The 25,166-nt window shown below is 33.8% G+C and overlaps 1 protein-coding gene across 1 annotated transcript; it reads right to left on the bottom strand.

The window, feature by feature from the left end:
* Positions 1 to 784: 784 nt before the first annotated feature.
* LOC146133584 (uncharacterized) lies at positions 785 to 24,402 on the bottom strand. Its single transcript, XM_083396585.1, has 28 exons — positions 23,819 to 24,402; positions 23,296 to 23,490; positions 22,494 to 22,616; positions 22,015 to 22,230; positions 21,534 to 21,711; positions 20,363 to 20,703; positions 19,481 to 19,657; positions 18,796 to 18,869; positions 18,371 to 18,532; positions 17,338 to 17,549; positions 16,704 to 16,815; positions 15,546 to 15,647; positions 14,628 to 14,792; positions 13,240 to 13,377; positions 11,936 to 12,071; positions 10,940 to 11,038; positions 10,067 to 10,268; positions 9,734 to 9,831; positions 8,422 to 8,687; positions 7,800 to 7,906; positions 7,101 to 7,321; positions 5,224 to 5,333; positions 4,479 to 4,629; positions 3,659 to 3,727; positions 3,207 to 3,300; positions 3,039 to 3,069; positions 2,151 to 2,312; positions 785 to 976 (listed from the first exon to the last, which is right to left on the bottom strand). Exons 1-27 carry the CDS (start codon positions 23,878 to 23,880, stop codon positions 2,158 to 2,160), a joined length of 3,996 nt encoding a protein of 1,331 aa, XP_083252711.1. The 5' UTR covers positions 23,881 to 24,402; the 3' UTR covers positions 785 to 976; positions 2,151 to 2,157.
* Between the last annotated feature and the right edge of the window lie 764 nt (positions 24,403 to 25,166).

A 25,166-nucleotide genomic window follows, 5' to 3' on the forward strand; every position in this document is an offset into this window, starting at 1 on the left:
TAATAACCTACGACATGCTTTTAAAGTTGAACTGCAGAAACACTGAATGCGTGCGGTCAATTAAGGTTACCAGAAAGCTCCTAGAGTTAGCAGTTGAGAGTATGCATGCGTCGTTAGCTGGTCTTGGCAAGTCAACCACGTAGGGCCTTAACTGTGCCATTTTTAACATTGCGTTTTTACTGCTGGGAAATGTAGTTTATCTTGCAAGTTTAAACATGGCTTGTTCTATAGTAGACATGGATGTAAAAATAAGCCTGGTCTTTCTGTTATGTATGTGGGACTATGGGTGCTATACACTTCTTCCTCAAAGGCGTAATATTACTTTTTTTCGTGAAGAGTGCCTAAAAAGCATATTTCCAAATTTTCCTCGGCGACATAAAATAGGTCATCAATTTATTTGTAAGTTTCCCTGATACTTTTGTATGTGGACCAAACATTGCGCACGACCTTCAGACAAACACCACTGGTGACGATAGTGAATGTTTTCACTACTTTTTGCACTTCCTAAGATGTCGTTTGGCAAATATATAAAGGCGGGGGTGTTTAATGGACCACGGTGATGCGTACCCCTTGAACGCGATGAGGACTTCTACTTAATAAGGTAGCAGGACTTCTACTTAATAAGGTAGCTACGCGCGATAAAACTACGGTGCGTTGATTAGATATACACTTGGGTTTACACAGTCTACCCGGTTAAATAGCACTGCTCAAAACTACTTATATTTTTCCGCATACAATTTTTACCAAAGTTAAACACAACAGTTTAAAATCGAAATTCGTCAAGTTTATTCACAAGTCAAACATTTGCACGATAAAAACGCGAAGCCAAATATACAGAGGGGCGACGATATAACGATTGCATGCTTTCGCGATGAAGTCCTTATTACCAGCGCCTCGCAGTTTTTACAAAATTACAGGCCGATTAATGACGTCATCAGTTTTGAAACGATGTTGGGAGTCCTTGAAAGTTTGCCACCTGGAAACAAAATAAAAGGATTGCATTTTAGGCGCAATAAATATTTCAGCACATTAAAACTGTTTATAATTGCGTAGAACGCAAGCGAAAAGCATTCTATTTTTAAACGTAAATAAATAAGTACTAACAGCTACTAAATTAATGTTTTAAAATGGCGAATTTGTCATTTTACAGCACTTTGAATATCAAAACTGGTCGTAGAATGTTAAGGCCCATTCAATTTCTGAATATAGCAGAAATAAAACCTCTGATATAGTTATAAAAAAATAATCCTTTGAACAAGCGATTCAAGCTTTTGCCAATTATTTTGAACTTCGAATAAAAAAAGCATAAAACTTGAATATAAAAAAAAAGTTTTGAATGAAGAAGGAATAAAACCGATAATCGCTGAAAAACATTTTAGACAATATATAACATTTTCACGCACACATATTACAGTAGTGAGATTTTACCGTGATGTTATACACGGAAGCTAAAAAATTAGTTGCCCACGAAACATGGATCCAAAAACGCCAGACCTTTTACTGCCCAAAATAAAACCACTAATCGCTTAAAATCTAGAAAACGACCAGTGGTTCTAAAAAAATTCTCCCAATTTGTTTCGTTGAAATAAATAATGACCCATATTTTTTATTACAAGGAAAAATACAAATAAAACTGTAAACTATTTACTTAATGGTGACAAGCTTCAGATAAAAAAAAAACTAAAACGAGTTCCCACCGGGCCGTCATAAAACAACAAATCTTGAAAACACACAAAAAAAATTGTTTATATCAAAAATTCATTCGTTTGAAGTACACTTTTAATTTAAAACACGTGGCGAATTGGGCGCATAAACGAGATTCGCATATATATTTTTTTAAATATAATTGCATTTATAAAGAAATAGGCTAAAATTGCACTTGGGGCCACATGCCGCAACATGCGAAACCGCATGCCAGCGCCCTTCGGATGACAAGACTTTCTTTAAACGGAAAAAAAGAAGAATCAAACAAGTTAGCGCGAACTGCGAAAACATGACTTAAATCGTAAAAAGTTAAACAAAAAATAAAGCTTTAAAGGCATGGTTTATGTAAAGGGGTCAAGGTTTATGCAAAGAGGACCCACTTTGACCACCACTGACCTATGTTTCGAAACACTGCTTTAAACAAAAAAAGGAAATTAGTCACCCACCAAGTTTTCATTCCTCTGTCTTTTCTTGTTCCTCGAACATATCGTGGGCCCACTGGTCCGGGGACTTTCGGCGCACCTTGGGGTTACCCGGGGCCCCCTGGGGTTCCTGATCTGGGGCGGACTCGAACGACTGATCGGGACCAGGGTCGGCCGACGCTTTACCTGAATAGGTGTGATTGTAAAATAATGAGTCAATAGATATTAGATAGGCATAATGAAACGTATAATTATTTGAATATTGTAACTTTGTATAATACCGTATTTAATTAATAAGTGCATTTTTTCGTAAGTTAAAAGTTTAAAAAAATCCGGGGTAAAACACAGAATGGATTGTATAATGTAAGCATAACGAGTTTTAATTATTCGAATTGTGTTAGTGACTTAATGATTTGTATAATAACTTAAAATAAGTTTTAAATATTTTTTGTTTAAGTAATTATTGTGTTAATTATTTGTGCAATTTTCAAGTAAGTTAAAATTTAACATCCAGGAACAACACAGAGTGGATTGCTTAAAATAACATATGTTATATACATGTCCAAATTAAAACCTGTATGTATCCTAAATTCATTAAAAAAATGGTTGATCAAGTTTTAGTTGTTCTACTTGCAGTTTAATTTATCTTTTAGTTTTTTATACGCGCCATGCTTTTTATACGCGCCATGCTATTTTTTTATACGCGCCATGCGCCAAAAAGGCAGTAGCAGTAAAGGACCAAGCAAAAACTTGCTGCAATAGTTTGGGATTCCATGAAGATACGTTTTATTAAAGGCAATTGATGCGATGAAATTTGCCACGAATTTTTAAAGGAAGGTATTATCGCCCCTTGAAAGGTGATAAAAGTAAGTCTAGTCAACAACACGGACAACACGACTATTGTCAACTCACCTTTGGTGTAATGTGCCTCAGAGCTTAAAGTCTGAAAATAAAAGTACACAATAAGGCCAAGGTAACAACAGGAACAAAAAGTGATGTATGTATTTTTAATACAGTCAACAAAAATGGCAGAACACAAAGTCAGACAAAAATGAATCTATTTAAATGAGGATAAAGTACCGGTTCAGGCTTGCTTCTTTTTTCTTTTACTTCCCCGTCGCTGCTTCTGCTTGAGTAGCTTTGCTTTCCGCTTGAGTAACTGCGACTTCGGCGCCTGCAATTTATAAAAAATCGGTTTAAGCTACTTGAAAAGGGGCTTCGAAAAACTGATATGAAATAACAGTAAAACCAACTACAAACGGTTAACCTTTTTTGTAAGTAAATTTATTAGGCAACGCAATTAAAACTTGAGCAAAAATTTGTTCAGTTGTTGTCAGGTTAGTATCGGACGAGTACCGATACTACTACTTGGCATCAGGTATCGATTCCGATGTGATATTATCGGACATCCTTACTCACTAGTTAGAAAAAAAGGACATTACAAGGATCAAGGTTAACAAAAAGGATATTAAAAGGGCTTCATGGTGTGAACGTAGACTGAAAACTAGCATCGTGCAGCAAGATCTACTAACCTTTCCCTTCTTTCCTCTTCATCTGAACGATAGCTTTGTCGCCGATTTCTCCACTGACCTCCTTGGTCCCTTTAAAGTAAAATTTAAAATAATAAATCAATGAATAAAAGCATTTTTACTGTCCGTACCCGCAAGCTTGGTAACACTTGTTAATAGGGTGTTACGCTTTTTATTGCTCAATTTTCTCGTTATGTTATTTTATTTGTTTTACTTTTTGTAGTTTTTGTGGTATTTTTTCAATAATTGTACTGTTTGCCAAAATATTTTAGGCGGTTAAGGTTTGTATGGTAAGGGTCAGTTGATCTTCGCTTGAAGATTTATCTTCGCTTGAAGATTTTACACTGATGATGGCATGACGTATTACCGAAACGTTTGTAAACAACGAAATGTCGATTTTATCGAATATTATGGCTTTATTATATTTATTAAAATTACTGAGAAAACCTGTATATTGTCTTCCGAAATGTCTCTTGTTATTGTATTTTATCCAACCCTCAAATTCAAGAGATTAAGGCTAAGTGTAGTTTACCTGTTGGTATTGCAGTAAATGCTGTTGTATTTTCTTAACTGTAGGAGATTAAGGTCAAGATAGTCAATGTTGTTGCTATTGTAGTAATTTTTGTTGTATTTTATCTTACCTTCAAATGTAAGAGATTGAGGCTAAGTGTAGCTACCTGTTGGTATTGTAGTCATTGTTGTTATACTTTATTTAACCCTTAAATACTTAAGACCTAGGTCAAGCTGCCTGTTGTTTTGTAGAAATTGTTGTTGTACTTTATCTAACCGTTAAATCTGGCAGATCAAAGCTAGACTTAGCTACCTGTTGTTATTGTAGTAATTGTTGTTGTTGTTGTAATAGTTGTTGTTGTAGCCCCCTCTTCCCCTGTAGTTTGGGTTGTAGCCGCCCCTGCCTCTGTAGTTGGGGCTGTGGAAGAAACGGCCTCCTCTGGGACGAAAGTTCTGGAAGTTTCCTGAAAAAAACATACAATGTTAAACTTGCTGGACGTTTTTAAGTAACTGTATGAAGCAGTAGTTTATGGCCATCAATATGAGCAAGGTGTACTAACATTTCGATGAGTACAAAACTCGATAATAAATTGCAAAGCCAAAAAGGTCGAGTGGATAGACATCATCTTGATTAAGACGTTTTGATGCAAACTTGTATCATCTTCAGTCAATGTTAATGTCGATCTACTCGAACTTTTTGGCTTTGCAAATTATTAAGTAACATTACAGATCCGTGCATAGCGTACCCAATACAAAACTTCATTTAAAAAAAGTTATAGAAATAAGGTGAAAAAGTGTTAATCCATTGTTTAGAACTTAGTTACAAAGCAATAAAAAAAACAAAAAACAAAATACATAGCTTTTAATAAGACTCGTTTTTTACAATTTTAACGTTAACATAGTGAAGGATGTGAAGGAGTGAAGGATATAGTGAAGGATACATTGGGTAAAAACATTTTTAATATTTGACGAAAGACATTATTATAGTGTTCTGTTTTAAACCTTTTAGGTGGAGTCTTCATATTTTTTAATTTTATGTTGTTAATGTTAACACATACCTCTGCCCCTGTAGTTGTTGTATCTTTGGTTGTATCGGTTGTTGTAGGGCTGGAACTGGCCTCGGTGGTATCCGCCCGAACGATAATCTCGACGGTCGTCTTCGCGGGAACTTAAAGATAATTGGTGCAAATATTAGTCACTTCTTTATTTTTTACAATTAAATTTACACTTTTCTATTTTCAACATGCCTTGATTTATCGACATGTGCAAAGTTAATCAGCCTCTTAGAATCAAACTGTTAGGCGTTTAAACTTCAAACTGTATGTGGTTATTTTTAAAGTGCGTGAATTTATATAATTAGGAAAATTTCTTATGTATTAAAAGTTTGAAACAATTGAAAATATATCAAAATTTAGTGAAAATAATTATGCAACAATTACATTTCTAATAAATCAGGTACTTTGCCAAAAATAAAAGGTTTATCTCGTCCCAAAAAACCTCTGCAGCATACTTTTTATTTAACGACTCCGCCATCCCTGGTAATACCACTTACAAAAGAACTTCCTAAGTGTGCACTTGACACATGGCTGATAAGTTTGTCGAAACCAGACTCTATTTGGTCAGGTTTAAGCAGCACCACTCCAAAGCGAACTCATACTTATCGATTTTGAATACATATATACAGTACTGGCAGGAATGTTGAGTTTAACTATTACTGAAGCAATTAACTTTCTCTACAAGCTGCCTGAACTAACATAAATACGTTTTGTTATTCTCTAATATTAAAAGCTTTGCCTTTAGGTAGCGGTTCTCAAATTTGGGTCCGCAGACACCTTACGATCCATGAGGAAGTTTTAAGCTGTTTGCTTAATATCTTCTCAAAAATTTAACTGATAATATTTTATAAATTAAAGCACAGGCTCCATTAAATTTGTACAATACTGTACAGTTAATTTTAAATTTTCCTTTTTGTTTGCGAAATGTATTGAAGCCATTAATTACTCAAGAGGCAAAACGTTCAGCCAGGCAAAAAAATGGTTTGAGGGTCGTGCCGCGAGAAAAAGTACCATAATTTTTCAATTTACAGTAAACGTCAAAATATATGCATAAAATCTAACATGAACAGACTAAAGCTTCTGGCACAAACCTAGTTCTGTCTCGACTGTCTTCCTGATCGGAATAAACTTCACATTGCCTTCCAAAGCGCCTGATGAGTAAAGGTTAATAAAATGAACTTCGGCCTGTGTTACGCTAATGCCTTTTTACACTGCTTTGTAAATATGAAAATCTAGATTTAAATTTTTAAAAATAAACTTTTGCCTGCGTTGCATTAATGCTTTTTAACCCTGCTTTGTACATGCGAAAATTTAAATTTAAAAATAAACTTTTATTTGAGTTACATTAATGCCTTTTAACACTGCTTTGTACATTGCGAAAATCTAGATTAGACTTGTGATTAACTGAATGGCCAGTGTGTAAAAAGTATAGAAACATAGTTAGTATAACTTCTTACAATCTTGCGTATTGGTTCTCAAACTTTGTTACCCTGCAGCACAGTAAAAAATAAAGAAATATTTATGGATTAAATGTCTCAATATTTTTTTCAGTAAAAGTCTTGATGTTATTAGTTTTCGAATGGATATTCTGTTTCAAGTCACAAATGCTTACCTGTTTGCTTATTTGGAATACATAAATAGGTTATTTCATAAAATTATAAGTTCTGCGGTATAATTGAGAATATGAGGCATACAGTATGTAAATCCTTGCATGTATAATTGTATATTGTATATATACAAAATAACTGTCCTAAAGATAATCTTAAATAAAACCATGAATGATAAGCTTTTTTTAAAAAAAAAACACTGTCACAATAAACCTGCAGTTCTGCTAAAGTCTCTAAAGTTTCCTTAAGTACACAATTATAAAAAAAGATTACCCGTCAGCACTGTACGCCTTTGGTAGTGACCTTGACCTTGAATGGGATCTCGACCTTGACCTTGATCTTGACCTCGACGACCCCGATTCGTTGGAGGATGACCTTCGACCCCGGCTGGAGTGATGACGTCGTTGGGGGGTGGAGGATCTGGACCTGGAACGAGACCGTCCCTTCTCAAACTTGTCCTCCATTTTTGAAACGCTGGCCAGGTTTACAGAAACCTGAAAAAAAGAGTAAAATTGGTGGTTTTAAGGCAAAAAAAGGAAAAATTGTTTTACGTTGTTGCATCGCCACACTTGCAGTGGGTACATAGCGTCGGATCTGTTAGAAACTACATTTACATATGCATTTTCAAAAATAGTTTGCAATCCAACGCAGCGTTCTTACATCAAAAAGGTACATTTTTTAGAATATTAAGTAAAAAGTAAAGATGAAACTTGTGAAAAAACTTGGTTCAAAACTTAAAAAAAATTACCTTTTACTGTTTGAATTTTATCTGACTTGCATATCTGGCCATAAGTATGTTTTCATCTGGAATCTTATATCCACATTTTGACCAAAATATCGACTAATGGCATCCAAACAAAAGGTCAAGTAACGAACGTTGTCAAAATATCACTTTTCAATATTTAAATTTGATATTTTATCACGGTTGCAATTTTTATTTGTTTTTCGCAAACGCTCAGCTTCTGATGTTACCTTCTGTCGACTCGACTTGCTCTTTTCTTCACTCCTGCGCGATTCGTAAATACTCGCGATTCTCTCAGACAAGGAGACTTCGGTCATATGCGACACACTACGTGGACCTAAAAACATGATAAAAGTTGTACAAATGAGGGAGTATATCTGCGTAAATTTATAGTATAAATAGTTGTAAAAATGAGGCTTTATATGCTTTAACTCCTATTAGTTGTAAAAATCAGGCATTGCATATCTGCTTAAACTCATAGTATAGTTCATTTTGGTTGATGAAGTTGGAAAACGACACAAAGTTTGATATCATAATATGACAAAATTTCAAAATATGTAATATGTAATCTGAAAAACAAATAAAGTTTCATTTAAAACACAATTTAAGGAACGCAAGCATAAAACATAATTGGTCGTCTTTGTAAAAATAGACAAAAATATAGGTATGTGTTGCTAAATGCTAATAACACATAAATTAAACAGAGAATAAGCCCAAATAGTGGTAGGTGGCATATTTCGAACGTTTCGAGTAACAAACTTTATTCTATGTCCAACTACAACCACCAGCCATAGTGCTGCAAAAATAGTTTGGGTAATGTGAAAATATGAATAGTTTGAACACACTCGTTACCTTGAGGGGTGACCTTGACTTTACGAAGCGACTTTTTGCTCATGCCAAGAACGCTGGACTTTGATGGTTTCGGTGGCTCCTCCGATCCTCCAAACAAAGACACAAACTGATCCTCGTAGGAGTCCTTCTCCCCGATTGCGATGTAGCCTTTCTGCATTGAGAGCTTGTCGAAATCAACGTGGTGAAAGATCGACTCTTCACCTTCGGAATCTTGCCGAACAACCAAACCACGGATGTGCGATAGAGGCAGATCGTGAGGAATGTTCCTGTGCGCAAATATACGAGTTAAAGCATAAGGAATGCCAGCAGACTTATCTTTTCATCCGATTTTGTTATTGCAACAGTGCATTTCGTTAAACGTTTTCATGAACTTCTTCGGGAGAAACTGAAACAAGCATATCTAATCCAATGTGTATTCTGTGATCAAGTCCTTCTGGAGTCGTACTGACCAACGTACGGAATTATATAATTATATAGTACACAACATGCCTTTGGAAAGGCTCGCCGAAATCAGTCGGCCTGGTCAGGATTGAAGTGAAGTGCAAGTAAGGCCAGGCTAGAAACTAGAAAAAACGAATGGCCTAGGGCAGGGGTTCTTAAACTGGGGTCCATGGACCCCTTGGGGGTCCGTGAACTAGTTTTAGGAGGTCCATGAAGATCTAATTGAAATATTAGTGTATATTTAGGAAGTAATCTGATCATTAAAGAAAGCAATTTAATCAAAAATAAAACGGTATTGCACTGAATGTATTTAAACTCCATTTCACTTTCGCATTTTTGGACCAAAATCAGTAAATTTATGAAGTATATGTCTATTGTAACGTCAATTTATGACGTCATTTTTTAATTTTTGTTGCCTACAGTGGTCCACGCGAGATGAAAGAAAATTTTAGGGGTCTGTGGTAAAAAAAGTTTAAGAACCCCCCACCCCCCTGGCCTAGGGTGATGTTCGGACTCACGACCTCCAGTCATAACGGGATGTTTGCTCTACCAACCGAGCTAGACAGGCTTAGAAAAAAGCGAGCCAAGAAACAACAGTTGAAATAGTTATGAATAAACTTTTTAAGAGATTAAAAAAACTTGAAATACAAGTCTTGTCGGTTTGTTGTTGCTGTTAAATCGGAGTGAAGCGAGCGTGTCTTGTTAGCCATTTTATGACCTGTTTCGTTTGTTGCAGAAAAACTAACAAAATGAAATTTCCCTGTTTCGTAACTGATATTATTCCCAGAATAATGGCAATAAAAGAAGGAAAAAAGAACTGGAATTTGCTGTAAAAAATCCATGGTGCGCGGTGGTAGCAAAGTTATATTACCTGACTAATTCGTCATCTTCCATATGTGATTCATCAATGTTACGCTTTTTCTTTGACCTTCTCATTTCTTGATCACTTCCAATGCTCATGTCTTTGTCCTAAAACAAAATCGCTGCTTTGAGACAAATTTTATACAATTTGGTAGCTCCAAGTGGCAAGAATACTTGGTTTTAGTTTGGGGGAACATAGCCTGGTATACCGACCCGGTGCAAGACTGTCAAATATAACAAATTTTTAGACTAAAATTATTCTGAAAAGCCAACACAAAAAAAAAGAATAATATTCGTAAACGACCTACTTCTATATGGGCTTTGATATACACTTTCTATAAACCTTATTTTTCTTCTTCTTCTTGCGTTTTTTCTCCTTCATGAGCGGGCTTGTGGGCTCCTCTGTTCCGATCGAGTCCTTGCGCTCCTTTTTATTCTTTTTACGCTTTTTCTTTTTGCCATGTTCGTCGGCAGAAGGCCCCTCGTCTTCGTCCATTGGCTCAATTTGTCCCTCGTCCTGGTAACTCTTCTTCTTGTTCGATTTTCTGCGCAAAAAGTTTATAGTAAAATATTTGTGACATTGCTGTGGTGGATTGTAGTGGTGACTAGGGGTTATTTTTTGTAACTTCAACAGGCCCGCAAAAGACGTTTGGCGGGAAGGAACTAGAATGTGATTGGGACTCAGAGTCTCATATAACTCATCCACCCAAAATTTACGTCTGGAAAGAATTCCACCGAATGCTACTTTACTTTTACATTTTTGCAGTTGTGGCCTTATCGATTTCGAATTCAATACCACAAATGTAGTACGGATTCGGGTAATCATGCATAGTCTTACCAGCCAGTGAAACAAAAATGTGAAAGGCTATCTGGTTTAAAATGTAAAGGTATCCGAAGTTAAATAAATAAATCTTAGCTATGGTCAATACCATTTCTACTAAAAGATAGGCTAAAAGGCTTCGAGTTGAAAGATAAAGCATTAAATTGAAAGAAAAATTTTGAAACATTTGAATCAATTTTTGTTCTAAAAGTACAATAATGATAAAATATTAAAATAAAGCGGATTTATAAATATCTCCCAAGCAAAAAGTTTGACAAATAAATTCAGCAACAAAAATTCCCAACCAAACATTAAAACCGTATATTTTCTATTAATCATCTTTAGGTCGTTTAATTTTGTTAGAAACGCCAGTTGTCTACATAATGTGCAACATACCTGTATTCTGCACTCTGGTACTTCGCCCTGATAGCTTTTGTAAAATCATCATCCGAGCTGCTTTCCGGTTCTGGAAATTTGCTTTTGGGGGCATTTTGTCTAAATTTCAACGAAAGTTGTCACGGAGTAATACAAACAAGTATACAACAAATCATACACATATTTAAATAATAAAAGAGTTAAGCAGGGGTTGACAACAAAGCATTTTGTTCCGATGAGCATAAAGTTTTATGTTTACGTAAGATGCGCCTAACAAACTGTTTTAGTGTACAAAGAAAAGTCCTAATAGATGCATACAGATTACAATTTAAAAACACAATAAAAAATGGCAAATACATTGATTTAACTAAAATGCCTGTTACACTGTTTTTCCTAGAAATCCGATATATTTATTTTTTATGTTTAGTCATACTCTTTATAGTATTATTTCTGTGTTATATTATTGCACCATCAACGTATGATGCACATAATACTGTTACCTTAGAAATACTTCAATTGATTTCAGATAAATTTTGTTTGAACAACACAATTTCCCCTTTTTTACATTGCTTCAGAGACTTTATTATTCATTGTTGTTTTTAATTTACCTATCTACCTCGTTGCAGGTTTTGTCGAGAAAAAATATATATCATGAGAGTCTGTCCTTTGTATTTTTGGCCATATTTCTCACACTATTTAAAAAAAAAAAAATCAACAAAATCAAACGGGCAGGTGGCATAAAGAATATATTAAGTTTGTGTATTGCTAAGACCTTTGCGTGTTTGCTTTGGCCAATCATTAGTGAACCCTTGTTTTAATATATATATATTGATTCACAACAACATCAACAAAGTTCCCTTGAAACTTCTTTAATTATTTGTCCTAAAACTATTAAGCATAGTTACATGAAATAAACAGAAAGTGGGAATTGACCAACATACACCCACATATGAGTTCTCAATTTTTTTAAACAATTCTATTTTCAAATACAACATTATGGTGTAATAATTTAGTCACCTCTCTTGTCGATGTAAGAAATCCTCAGCAGCAGCGTTCCACTGCTTTTCTTTGTTCCTCGCAATGTTGCTCTGAATGTTGGCCACCGGGGCAACCGACTTGTTGGCCTGAGCTCCAACATAGACTGGCTCATAAGCTGCTCAAAAATTGACTTGTATTTTATAAATTTTTTAAATTTACCAACAATAAGGGGAAAGGAAAAGTAAAGTTATGTAAGCGGTACCAACTTAAGAAGGTTTGCAATGAATGAAGTGAAATCATTCGTAACCAACATGTACTTTTAAAATTTAAAGGTAAATAAGAAGTTAAAAAAATAATGTTTTTTTTTCAATAAATATATTCTGTGCAAAATAGGTAAAAAGGCTTTGAATTAAAAGACGTGCATATAAATGGGGATTGAAGTTGTAAAACAGTTAATTCACTTTTTGTTCTAAATGTGATCATTAAATATTCATCATCCAACTTATATTGTTTGCTGATGTTTGTTTTCAGAAGTGACCAAAAGCCGTTAGTAGACTTCTTCAACATTCTGATGTGTACCATTTTTAACCCAGACCACTTTTTTGTAAACAGTGACAAATATTAGTTGATTGAGCAAACTTAGAATGAAACATTTATTGTACGAGTGTTCAGTGTTATTCACCCTGACAAAGGCGACTTGCATAGGTTGCCGAAACGTTGGTTAACAATTACAATTGCCAGAGGAGCTGTTTTTGATTTATATTAGAATGAAAACATTAGGACCAATACAGACCGCTAAATAAAATGTAGACAAAATAAAGGAATTGTTTTATTAAACAAATTCTAATTGGGTTTTTAAGTTTTAAGCAAAGATGCCATCAGCCTGACACCATTTCTAATACTAAATCAAAATAACCGGATGAATTTAAGTTTGAATATGTTTGGACTGCCTAGCCAATATACCCAACATTAACCTTAATATTTTAAATTTAAGTGAAGTTTAAGCAAAAAACATTATAATATAAAGATACCTAATCAGATTTATTAGTTGATCACAGACGGCCTGAAAATTTTAATCCAGTTTTCAGTCGAAAAAAAAAATATATATATATATATTGGTTGAAAGTGGCAAGCAAAGATATGATTAAACTGCCAAAAACAACCCTTTGTTCTATTTTACAAAAAAAAAACAATTTAGTTCAGGCAATCTTATTAAACTAATAAATGCAGTTGTTTTGAAATTCAACTTCTAAAGATTATTCCCGAAAAATATTTGTAAGTGCTTTGCTGCCATATTACACAAGACGTAACACTGATATATATGTGTTAAATTAATTTCCTACCATTCTGGGTAATATGAGTGGGGTAGGCAACCAACTGTGGCTGAAATGAGCTCTTTGAAACCTCAGACGAACTTTGACTGCTTTGAATTGGTTGCTGAATGTTTTCTGGTTTCTTGCGAGGCAATTCATCAATTGTTTCTGTGAACATGGGGATCGTTTTATGTCTTTTTGTATATATGACCTTAGGTGTGGAGCTAAATAAAGGTACTTAAAATTTCAATAAAGTAACCAACTTTTTTTCGATAAATATCCGGTTAAAAGATTTATAAACTGGGCACATTCATTGCAATTTAACAGACCTATAAGGAAAGACAAACAGCAGATGTAAAGGTAATTACGAGTTAAAATTGATATTTGGTTATTGTTTTAAAAAATAACTCATAAACTGTGTATTTTGATGTTGAAATTCCATTAACTTAATCCATCTGTAATGGTTTTTAACTAGATATTATGTTAACAATAGCTCTAAAACACTTCCTAACTTGCTATTAATTATCACTTACGTCATTTTGCTGTGAAAATTGCAATATTAGAACAATGATTCAGCACATTTCAGTGCAGCAATTGAAATTTGGTGCGACTCAACACTTTTTCAATACCAACTTTGCCAAAATTGCTTTTTGGCAGTGCGCTACGTTATTGGGACTCAATTATGCAATTATCTAGCCCAAATCTAGACATTTCCAAGTTACGAGAATATCTCAAATACTACAACGACAAGTCTCATTCAAATCAATTCCTCTGTTTGATTCAACGATAAAGCTTCAATAGCATTTTGTAGGAGACATTTACAAAGCATATACTTTCCAATGGCTAAGATAGCTGCAAAAAAGAAGTGGTTACATTAGGAGGGGCAATAGAAATTGTTATAGTAAATCAGCCTGTGGTTTTCGAATGTTTTTCATTTTCAGATCTTCATTGAAACGAGTAACTGTTTCGATTCAGAATTGAATTTCCAATAAATTACCAATTTTCTTAATACCAGTGATACCTGTGAACTATTCTCTTCCATTAATACAGTACACAAAAGTTCCATTTGAAAGAAATAACTATTCCTGTTGGATCAGCAAACAAAAAGAAAGTGGTTGCTAATGACAAAGTACCCTAAATCAATGATTATTTCATATTTGAATAACTGCTGCTAATTATTTTTACATATTAAAGTGACAAAAAATACTTGTTACATAGCTTTTAGCGTTTAAGGTAATAAGAAACAAACAAAACAATAATCAGATGATCTAAAAAATATAACAAAACATATAGCAAGAAGTGCTGCAAACATATCTTTTTTTCAAATATTCTATTAATTCCAAATAAAGACCTTGTGGAGCTGCTATGTGTAAAAGGTGTTACTCAACCTTTTACTGCAAATAATAAAGAAAGATTACCTTTCATAGTAGTTTCATGAATGGGATTGTTCCTGGTCAAAGTGGGAATCTTTTGTCCTGTGCCACTGTTATCAGCTTGTTTTTGCTGTTGCGACAAATTGCCTTGATTCGGAGAATATTCAGATTTGTTTCTCTCTTCACCCTCATCCTGTTGTTGCTGCTTATCTGAAAAAGAAAGACTATGCTTAAACAATTTCGGAGTAAGGAATCTTCTGCAGACAACAAAATGCAAAAGAAAAATTCTTACTTTTATATCAGATGATGTTACGAGTGTTTAAAAAACAGGTATAAAACATCAACTCATTTCTTAAAATTTTAGAGAAATATATAGTTATTTTTATATTTTACATTTTTATTACTATTATTGGCATTTTTACACGTTTGGTTTTTGTACGAAACTGATGATACCTCTTCATAAGGCGAAATACATATTTCTGTAAAATTTTAGGAAATTATTTATGCTTTAATCTGTTTTCATAAACAGTCTTAAGATCATAAAAAATATGTTTAAATTTGATTCTATAGCAAAAATGTTTCCTAACAATTTTTACAACAAGGCACCCCTGTAGATTTTTAAAAAGGTTGTTGTGCATTAGGCATGCAAAGTGAACCCGCATTTTATTATATATACCAGTATACTTCTCTTAAACTCCTTTCCATTACATAAGCTAAATTGTTGCATGATTTTTAGGAGTGCTGTTTTAGGAGTGCTTATTAAATGAGATCAGACAAAAAATAAAACTTTAAAAAATAAGTTTTAGTTAATAAATCAAACTATATAAAAAAGGCCTATATTGAACAAAACATCACACCATTTATTACGCCTAATGCTCCAGTAAACCGACTTACAAGCAATCTAAAAAACAGATTTTATTAATAATTTAAAGACGTGTATTATTACCTAATTGTGATACGTACCATTGGATTTGCTTGTATAGTCGAAACCCGGAATTCCAGAATCGGACTTGGAAGGTTTTGTCCATGAATCAGTTTCCCGTTTTTCCTCTTCAGCTTCTTTCTCTGTTAAACAAAAAAAAGATTAAATCCACAAGTTATCCACAAATTGAGCTGTTACAGATACCTCAACTTTTCAGTTTATTTAACACACTGGCATAAAAATAAACGTATAAAGCAATAGGGATAGTTTTTTTTCTATTATAGCTGATTTGTTGAGTTAATGCAAAAACACTACATTGAAAAAAGTGATAGTTGACTGAGCACACACATACCATTGTAAAGGTTTACAAATTGTGTGGCATTTGGCCAATATTTTAAATTTAAGTGAAGTTTAAGCAGAAAAACATTATAATATAAAGATACCTAATCAGATTTATTAGTTGATTACAGGCGGCCTGAAAATTGTTATCAAGTTTTTAGTCGATAAAACAATAAATATATAGCGTTAAAAACAAAAAAAAAAAAAGATTTTTCTTAACTTTCTACCTAGTTTTTATTATATACATTTTCAATTAGGACCTACTTGTATTTAAGTTTTAAAGATTAATGTAATATATTAAGGCAGACTTGGTATGTCATTTTTGACTTTTTAGGCTCACTGCATATAAACTGCTATAAATTATTGAAGGGGATCAGCTGCATAGACCAAACTAAGTTGCACATAAGGTATAAGAAGACTACCAGCATTTGGTCACAATATTATTTGTGTGCCTTTCACAAGCTACACATAAAAGCAATCAACTTGTATGGTAAACTTTAATTACTGTTCAATTTGTCAAAGATTTCTACAACTTAACTGTTGTTTTTTCAAGTTTGGGGTAATTAGGTTGATTCCAACACCCCTAGTCAATACTTGGGGTGTTAATCCCCTAAAAAAATGACAAATGTACTACAAAACCATTACATTTCTGATAATGCATACTATTCGGGCCCATATTTTCACATAAATTTTGACAATTAAGTCAATTATTTTGAATAACTTGCAAGGCATCTTGACTTTTTCACCACTCAGCATAGTAGGCATTTTGTGACGCCATATATATCGGAAAATTCTAAGCACACCCTCTCAAAAACAAAAGTCGGCGTCTATGGGTACAATGTTTAGAGTTTTGCACAAACCATGTTCTTCGTTTTGTTGATCGCCTTCTTCTCCCCAATTTGATGAGGCAGGTCTTGGCCACATCCTGGTTCGAATCACCTCCTTTCTTCGCTTTTGTTTCTCAGACAACTCCTTTGTAAAAAAGTACTAGGTGAAAATAGGTCACACGGATAGATAAATGAAAAATATCACACTTTACGTCTCTCATACAATATTGCAGGACAATTTGGGGCAATTTTTGACACAACTAGCCTGCAGTTCGGTTCAAACTCACAACCTCCGGCCATATCAGGGACCAGTGCTCAGAGGTTGCGAGTTTGAACCTCACTCCAGGCTAGTTGATTTCCTAGCCTGCCTTGCTTACATCGTTGTTCAGCAGATTGGGTAAGTATGCAATGGCTTTCGGTGTACTATTGATATGTAAATTGTTATCATTAGTCAAAAAGCGACTTCAGACAGGGTAGATCGCCGTGTTTTTGCCTTTCATTTTTTCAATCATAGGAATGATTTCTTTGTAGAGAATCAGGTTCTGCAAAACTTTTAACCACAAAAATTGGAATTTCGCATTTCAATTAAATACGAAATGTGGAACACCCATATTTACAAAAAATACAAGTAAAAGTCCTTTGAAGCATTATTTTAACAACCTATCACCTGTTGTTGTAAAACTTCTTCAACTTCATCTTCTTGTACTTCCTCCTCTTCCATTTCTACTTCCTTGATGTCTGTCGGCGCCGGTGATTCAGAAGCAGGAGGCGGAACCGGCTTTGGAACGGGAACCGGTTGGGGCTGGGTCGAAGTTGGTACACTCGGGTAGCTCATATTTGCTTGTTGTTGAGGCTGCACAACTGTGGGCTGAGCTTGCACTAAGAACATTAAACAAGATTTATTTTTTTGTGAATTAATATCACCTACCAGGAATGGTATATATATATATGGTTAAAAGAAGTTCTTTCAGTGCTTATTCGTTTTATCGCAGCATTTCGGGTAACCAACATAGGTAGCCGAACCTTCGGAATAGCAACTGCTTGTAAAAAAAAATCATATTTGTTGCATCTGCTGCAACCATTAGTGTTTATGATGTCACCATCATGCTTGCTTATCAATGAAACAAGCCTAGGTTCAGTCAAATATTTTTGCAAATTAAAATATGCTACCGTGAGCGTGGTTTCTTTACGAACTCTATTAAACATTGAACTTTTATTAAAATGTGTATGTTATGTTCATGTGTATATTTTTTTAATATTTTAAACAAATGTATTTTAGAGTAAATGTGTTGGATTTAGCTTTCCAATAATGTAAATTACACAAGTACAAACAATGTTTCCCAACTAAAGCAAAATTGTTATATCTGTAGAAAAAACGGTAAGACTAAAACAAAAGTAATGTTCATATAAAAAAGCAGGGTAATATTGATTTATTGTTCCACAAAAAGCTTAAACATTTAAACTATTTCTTTATAAAAACAGTTACACAATGTTAACTAAATTTTCAATGGCTTGATTATATCATGTTCACTGTTACCTAACCTGGTGCGAACAGGCATAGTAATAGTAATTAAAAAACACTTCTGGTAATTGTATGGTCATTCACCCTGAAGAAGGCGATTTGACTAGGTTGTCGAAACGTTGGTTAACAATTAATTACCAGGAGCTGTTCACATTGTTAAAACATAAGGGCAACTCACTTCCTTGAGGCAGCATAACGAAAGGAGCTTGCTGTCCATCTCTAGTTGCCATCTGTGGTATTTGAATGACCTGCAACTGACCGTCCGGACCAGGTACTGCCAATTGGATCATGCCCATGGGCTGGCCGTTGGGACCCATAAAACCAGGTGCCATGAGCATCACTGAAAAATACATGTGGAAATGAAGCAATACCATAGTAGAGATCGACCACTATAACTTTATTGTACATATGGTTTCCCAACCGATTACCTGATACCTATAATCGCTTTTTTATATACGGCAGATAAAGTAACACCTTAATTAATCCAACATAATAATGCAAATTACCTTTAGTTTAACCTATTAAATTAAAGAACTCTTATTTTGAATAGTAACTTTGCTTGACGGTGAACACAGTTAACCAAACAGCAAATGTCTTTCTTACTTGGCTGGTTTGGTGCCTGTACCATCGGTTGTTGCATTTGTTGCAAGAAAGGAGCAGCAAGTTGATTTCCGTCTCTGGTTTGGCAAAACAAAGAGTGTTTGAAATAGGATTTCAGATTTGCAAATTTCAAATTTATTCGGTGAACAGTTGTAACATTTTAGATTTCTGTAAACACTTGTAAACCAAGGTTATTGTACTTCCTCTTTGAATGACAAGCCAATAACAACTCTCTTGAATATCTAAAGTGTCTAGTTGTGTCCGTAAAGCATCCATTTCCACCTGGTCTTGTTTAAGCAAGTAACAGCACATTTTTAACAAAACCATTTTACACTGCTGGATAACTAAACAATTTACGCAATACAATCAAGGTTGGTTGTTTAATAGCACATTGGCTGGAGGTTGTAGTTTAACGAAAACTGATTTCCTCAAAGTGAATACAAGAGTAAGTAACATTTGTGAAAGTTACATATAAATCTTTATTTATTGTTAAAAATGAATAATGTTTATTTAAAATTACAGATGCCTGATAATTTCGGATTGGAGCCAATATCGGATGCCAGTAGATAATATCAGTAATTGTCCGATACAAGGGTAGTCTTAACAGTGCCGTTCCAATACCAAATTTATTTATTTGTTTAATATGGCCATGTTTTGATTTTACAGCAACACACAGCTCTTGACAAACCTGGCCGCTTGGTTTCCATTGGCTGGGTAAGCAGACCCGACAGACATTGGGTCAACACCGGACCGCATTTTCTTGCTCTGGGGCGACATGGAACCCTGTTTTGACTTCATGTGCTTCTTTTTTCGAGAACTTTTCTTTTTAATTGCCTCCACACTGGAGTCCGAAGAATTGTCAGAGCTGGATAAATAAATAAAGTTTTTAAGTAATTTAAGGCTATTTAAAAATAATTTTGAACTTCAACCAAAATGTGTTTTATTAATAGAAGCAATACCAAGTCTTTTGGACTAATGAAATAACAAGCAACTTTTTGATTGAAAGTTTTTTTTCCCGAACTTATAAACTCAATATTTTTACGCTTGCAATCCAATGGATTTTGACTGGAATCTCATCAAAGCAACAAAGCTATTAACATAGCCAATAGTTTGAGACCTGAAGAAAATACTTTCATAAATTAGTAAACTGCAGTCAGCGTAAACCATAACTGACAAATGAGATATGAAATTTCCCTTTTCTGAAATCCAGCAATTGAGGCTCTGCGATGTATATTATATGTGGCGTTATAGGAGTAAGTTATTGTCAAAGAAAGCTGGGTTAATCATGTGAATTTATTAAATAATAATAATAATAATTTAGCAATCTAGTTGTAACCTTGAAATAGTATATACAACAAAAATATATAAAAATATATTCAAAATGTTTAACAATACAACTATTAAGTATGTTTTTGCAATTGTAAACCTTTACATAGTTTTTAAAAGTTATATGATAAATATCTGTTATTAAAAGTCAACCATCTGATTTAATTCATTTTTGCTAGAACTAAAAAATGTTAAGCCGCCAAAAAAGTTTTTTCGTATTAAAAAAATCAAACATTTCGCAAACCTTTTGTCATCCGAGTCTGAACTGCTGGTGGCCATTTTCATTTGTTTTTTCATCTTTTGCCTCGCCAGTTTCTTGGCCATTTTGCTCTTGTTCTTCTTCTTCTTGGCCTTCTTGGCCGATTTTGCCATCAAGATCATCATCTGCTCCTCTTCTGCAGCATTATCCTCCTCCGAAGAGTCGCTCTTCGCTTGCTTCTTAATCTTGCCCTGGGCCTTCTTGATTTTTAGGAGGGATTTCTCGTGTCGAGCAACGGATGCGAGAGCGGTCTTCTCCATCATTTGTTGGACCTCGATGGCGGGTTTTCCTCCGGCCGGTTCGTCCAACTCTTTTGGATTGATCTCCTGAAATAATATAAAAAACTTTTTCAGCAAAAATGTTAAATTGACTTTTCTTTTTGACAATGTAGCACGCAGTAAAAATACTAGCGCTAAGAGCAGAGCCGCTGAATTTTCATTACTCTAGGGCGTTTTCGCCAAACAGAAAAAAAAAGTTGCATTTACAGATCATTAATAATAAAATATAGGTATATAATTCAGGGAAGTTTTCAACACTGTTAGTGAACATAAACTGTGCTACTGTCAGTTTATATTACAATATCTTATTATAGTTTTCTCAGTAGGGGAATTTTCACAATAATTACAAGCGTAACCTGGAAAAATTCCAGAGCGTTTTGACGCCCTGTCAGAAATTCAGAGCATCTAAAAACGCTAAGCACACCCACATTCAGCTCTGAAAATAGCACAGCTCTTTTGAAACAAAAAATATTTTAAAGTACTTATTTTGCATTATTTCTGCTAGTATATTTTTGCATTATTTCTGCTAGTATATTTTGCATTATTTCTGCTAGTATATTTTGCATTATTCTGCTAGTAAAAAAATTATAGCATTTTGCAAGGAGATAGTTACTGTATTATTCTTTAAAAAAAGTTATACATTGCAAGTTGCAACAAAAAGGACTGCTTTAATTCGCTGGAAAAAATTGTAAATTTTTTTAATAAAATGGTTATATCAATTTGCTAGCAATGATTGCAACAACATTTTGCCAAAAAATGTTATATTATGTTATTAGATTGTTTCTGCTGAGCAATAATCAAGGGAATCACTTTAGATGGCTGATTGCATTTTGGTCAAAAAGAACCAAAGGATAAAAATAAAAAATAAAAATTCTTACCGGGAAACTTTTGAACTGCATTGAAGGTTTAAAACTGTTTTTCTCAATGGCTTCTTGGTTTTTGATTTTGTAATTTCCCAATGCAGTTTTTGGCTTCTCTTCAAACTTTCTCGGTGGCGAATCCCACTTGCCAAAAATTTTTCCGGTTTCAGATTTCTTTGGGGATTCTTTAGTTTCCCTGCAATTGAATAAATGTTTCGATGGTCAGCTCACAGATTTGTAACAGACAATCTGATCTAATCTTGCAATAGAAAATATTTGCAAAACATAATGTGTCATGTTGTATAACTACTATGCTATTATACAAGTTAAAGTATAAAACATTTCTTAAACAAACACAAGTTTTCTATAAATACTATTTAATAAACTATTGGAAAAACAGAAAAAAAGTTTTATCCAAACTATTTGTTAAAGATATAGAAAACTATTTGTTAAAGATATACAATTAGTAACAGACTACATCATATGTTGCAAATCTTACTTGAAGTATGATACAGCCTCAGACTTTGCAACAACATTTTCGGGTTGTTTTTGTGGAATTTCGGCAGAAATCTTTTTGGTTTTCATGGGCGATGGTGACCTTGAGGTGGAAGATCGCCTTTTGGATCGTGACCTTGAACGTGAGTAAGAATAGCGACGCTCTCCAGAGTATGACCTTGAGCGCGATCTTGAATATGACCTTGAGCGTGAACGCGACCTAAAAAAATTTAAGGAAAAATTTGACATCACTAAGTTAACAAAACTGTTACGTTACATTTTTAAAACATATAAAGGTCTCTACTATTAACATTGATTATTTTATTAAGATTGAGCCATGCAAGGTTTTAGTATAAAGAATTGTTCCTGGCAATTTCATCTTATAAAAATACCTTAACAAAAAATAATAAGAAAAAAAAGCTTTTTGTATTATTTTTGATATATGAAGAACATGCCAAAAAAATTAAATGCCTACAAACCCACCTGGATCTAGAACCCCTCGAGTAATTTCGCTTTTTTGGGATGTATCGGTCTCCTCCACCTCCGCGATTGTTCCAACCTCCGCGGTAATTGTTGTTTCCTCTGTAGTTTCCCCTGTTTACCCACCTGAAAATAATTGTTGCCTTGCAGTTTTCTGATTGGCAGGATTTCCTTGTTGCATACAGTTAATTTCCTTGTTGGAAATAGTTAGATATCTCTGTTTCACAATATACTTAAAAGAAAGAGATGTTTTATGAAATGAAACTTCACCTATTTTTACACCAATGAAAATGACAAGTTTCTATCGAAAAATGTAAAATGATGGTCATTAGTAGGGCGATTAATTTTTGACCAAAAATTAAGAAATTTTGACCTAAAACTAATTTATTTTGACAAAATTTTCACCTGTTAGAAATACATCGATTTAAATAACCTAGGCGTCGTTATTCACACTTTTTTATACTGTATATTGATCTCATAAAGATTAAAATGACTTTGAATATAAATCAAAACTATTTTTTTTAAATTGAACAATAAATTTAAAAAAAACTGAACGACCAATTTCAAAATGCTGACTATAGTTTTTTTTCAATTTTGTAAACGATTTATGTGCATTTTTATTCGATTTTGTTGACAAATTTTGACTTTTGACAAGTCAAAAAATAATCGCCCTAGTTATTAGCTATTGCCAAAAAATAAAAATGATGAGTTATTGCCAAAAATTAAAAAAAATTAAAGATATGTAGATACAAAGCATATAATAGTCGGTGTAAATATTTAAATAATAGGCTACATTAAAACTCACCTTCCCCTTTGATTTCCGTAACCACCCCTGTTGTAATTGTTATGGTAGTTTCCCCGGTTGTTCCAATTGTTTTGATGGTATCCTCCCCGGTTATCCCCCGGGGCTCGAAACCTCATTTTTGTCCAGTTTGCCGTTCGCAGATTTGCCCCGCTCTCCGTGCGAATCGGACTCAGTGAAATTGACTTCCGCGCATTTCTGCAATTTAAAAAATGATTAACATTATAATGTTCTGTTTTGTCAAAACATATTTATTTAGGCATATTTAACGAGAAACCATTTTTTTTTTCTTATTAGTTACTAAGATAAAGTGTTACCCCCGAAAATGCTAGAATTGTAAAGCTAAGCACATACTAAGCTCTCATCGACGATTTTGTTTACCACTAATATCACGTTACTATATATTTAATACACTTTTTTTTAAACATTTTCAAAGTCTATAGCTAACAATCTCTTGTTGCTTTGCCACAATACTAATTTAAAATAAAAAAAATTATGTTTTTGTTTCAAAAACAGCACAAAATACCTCCGATCTGGATAAGAAGGATAAGAGGAATGTTGTCTCGGGCTAGGTGACCGAGAAGACATGATTTCAAGTTTTAGAAAACAATTTAGTTGTGAACACGAGACAATTCAACAAACAGTCATAGTAAATTCTTCAAAAAATACTTTCTTGAATAAAATATCTATAAAGGAAATGTTGTTATGTTGTTACAAAAAAAGCAGAAATTTGTATATGTTATAACTTTAAACCAAATATACAATGGTTAATATTAATATTGTTAATGGATAAAAAGGGTAAGTAGGCATTTTTGACTTTATGATAGAGGAGACAGGATTTCAGGTTTCATTGACAGATTAATTCCAGGTTGGAAACATTGTTTGTTGCTCCTGAAGAAATTTTTAAATGTCTAAAATTTAGTAGCTGTAAAAAGTTACTTATAAAATTTTGGATGATGTAATCACATTACTTTCACAAACTGAAAGGGTTAACTGAAGCTTAAGGGTTTAATGCTAATTCCAGTTGGTGCAGCTGAACAAATGTCATGACAATTTACAACAAAATGTGGCGCTGCAGTTGCAGGTAAGAGTTTTTTTTGTAGGTTTATACATTTAAAGAGCTTAAATTGGAAACTTTGAATATTGCGCAGGGAAATGTTTTTTTAACAATCTGAGAAGCCACTGTTTTAAACAGGGCTTCGGAATAAAGTCAGGACTTTGGTCGCGTCTAAGTCTGCAGTTGGTTAAGAGCCGGACTGAGTTGTAAACTGATATGGCTGCCAACTAAAAATTCTTAAGAAGGCATAATATAATGTGAAATATTTAGTACTGTTCTCTAGAAGTCTACCAGATTTTTGTCCAGGGCTAACAAAATTTGGTTTAGGATGGAATTCAGCCTTGGGGGGGCAAGTATTATTATATCTATTCTTCCATAATTATTTATTTCTAGCAATTTTAATTTTGAAACTCATTTCTTTACTTTAAGAAAAGTGATACGATTCTAGAGCAGCGCCAAATATTTTCCACCATGTATTGTGGGTGGGTGAATTATGACACTCCAGTGAGTAGATCTTTTTTTTCGTTATGTAAATGGGTAAAATACAGGCTGTAGATAAGAGCCGGAGATGGAAAAAATTGCACATTTGGCCAGAGTTGGGACTCTCTTTTTTAGCAGGAGTCGGATTTGTTTTTTTTAACTGACTCTGAATCGCTGGTTTTTGGTTCTAAAAAAATAGTGAATCTACTGAGAACATTTAACAAATTTACCGTTATATCAAGTTTTAAAAAATAGTTCCATAAAAAAGTTAAGTAGAAATAAACTGTAGTTTTACAAACTTACAAAATGAAATATTGGCGCTGGTCTAGAACCCCAC

Source organism: Ascidiella aspersa, chromosome 9 (assembly GCF_963924565.1).
Source record: "Ascidiella aspersa chromosome 9, kaAscAspe10.2, whole genome shotgun sequence".
Classification (NCBI taxonomy): Eukaryota; Metazoa; Chordata; class Ascidiacea; order Phlebobranchia; family Ascidiidae; genus Ascidiella; species Ascidiella aspersa.

Coding starts and splice junctions, on each gene's coding strand:
- LOC146133584 (XM_083396585.1), bottom strand. CDS start 23,880: ATGTCTTCTCGGTCACCTAGCCCGAGACAACATTCCTCTTATCCTTCT. Junction 10,269..10,939: donor TACCAGAGTGCAGAATACAG/GTATGTTGCACA, acceptor CTTTTTGCGCAG/AAAATCGAACAAGAAGAAGA. Junction 3,728..4,478: donor AATTACTACAATAACAACAG/GTAGCTAAGTCT, acceptor TTTACTTTAAAG/GGACCAAGGAGGTCAGTGGA.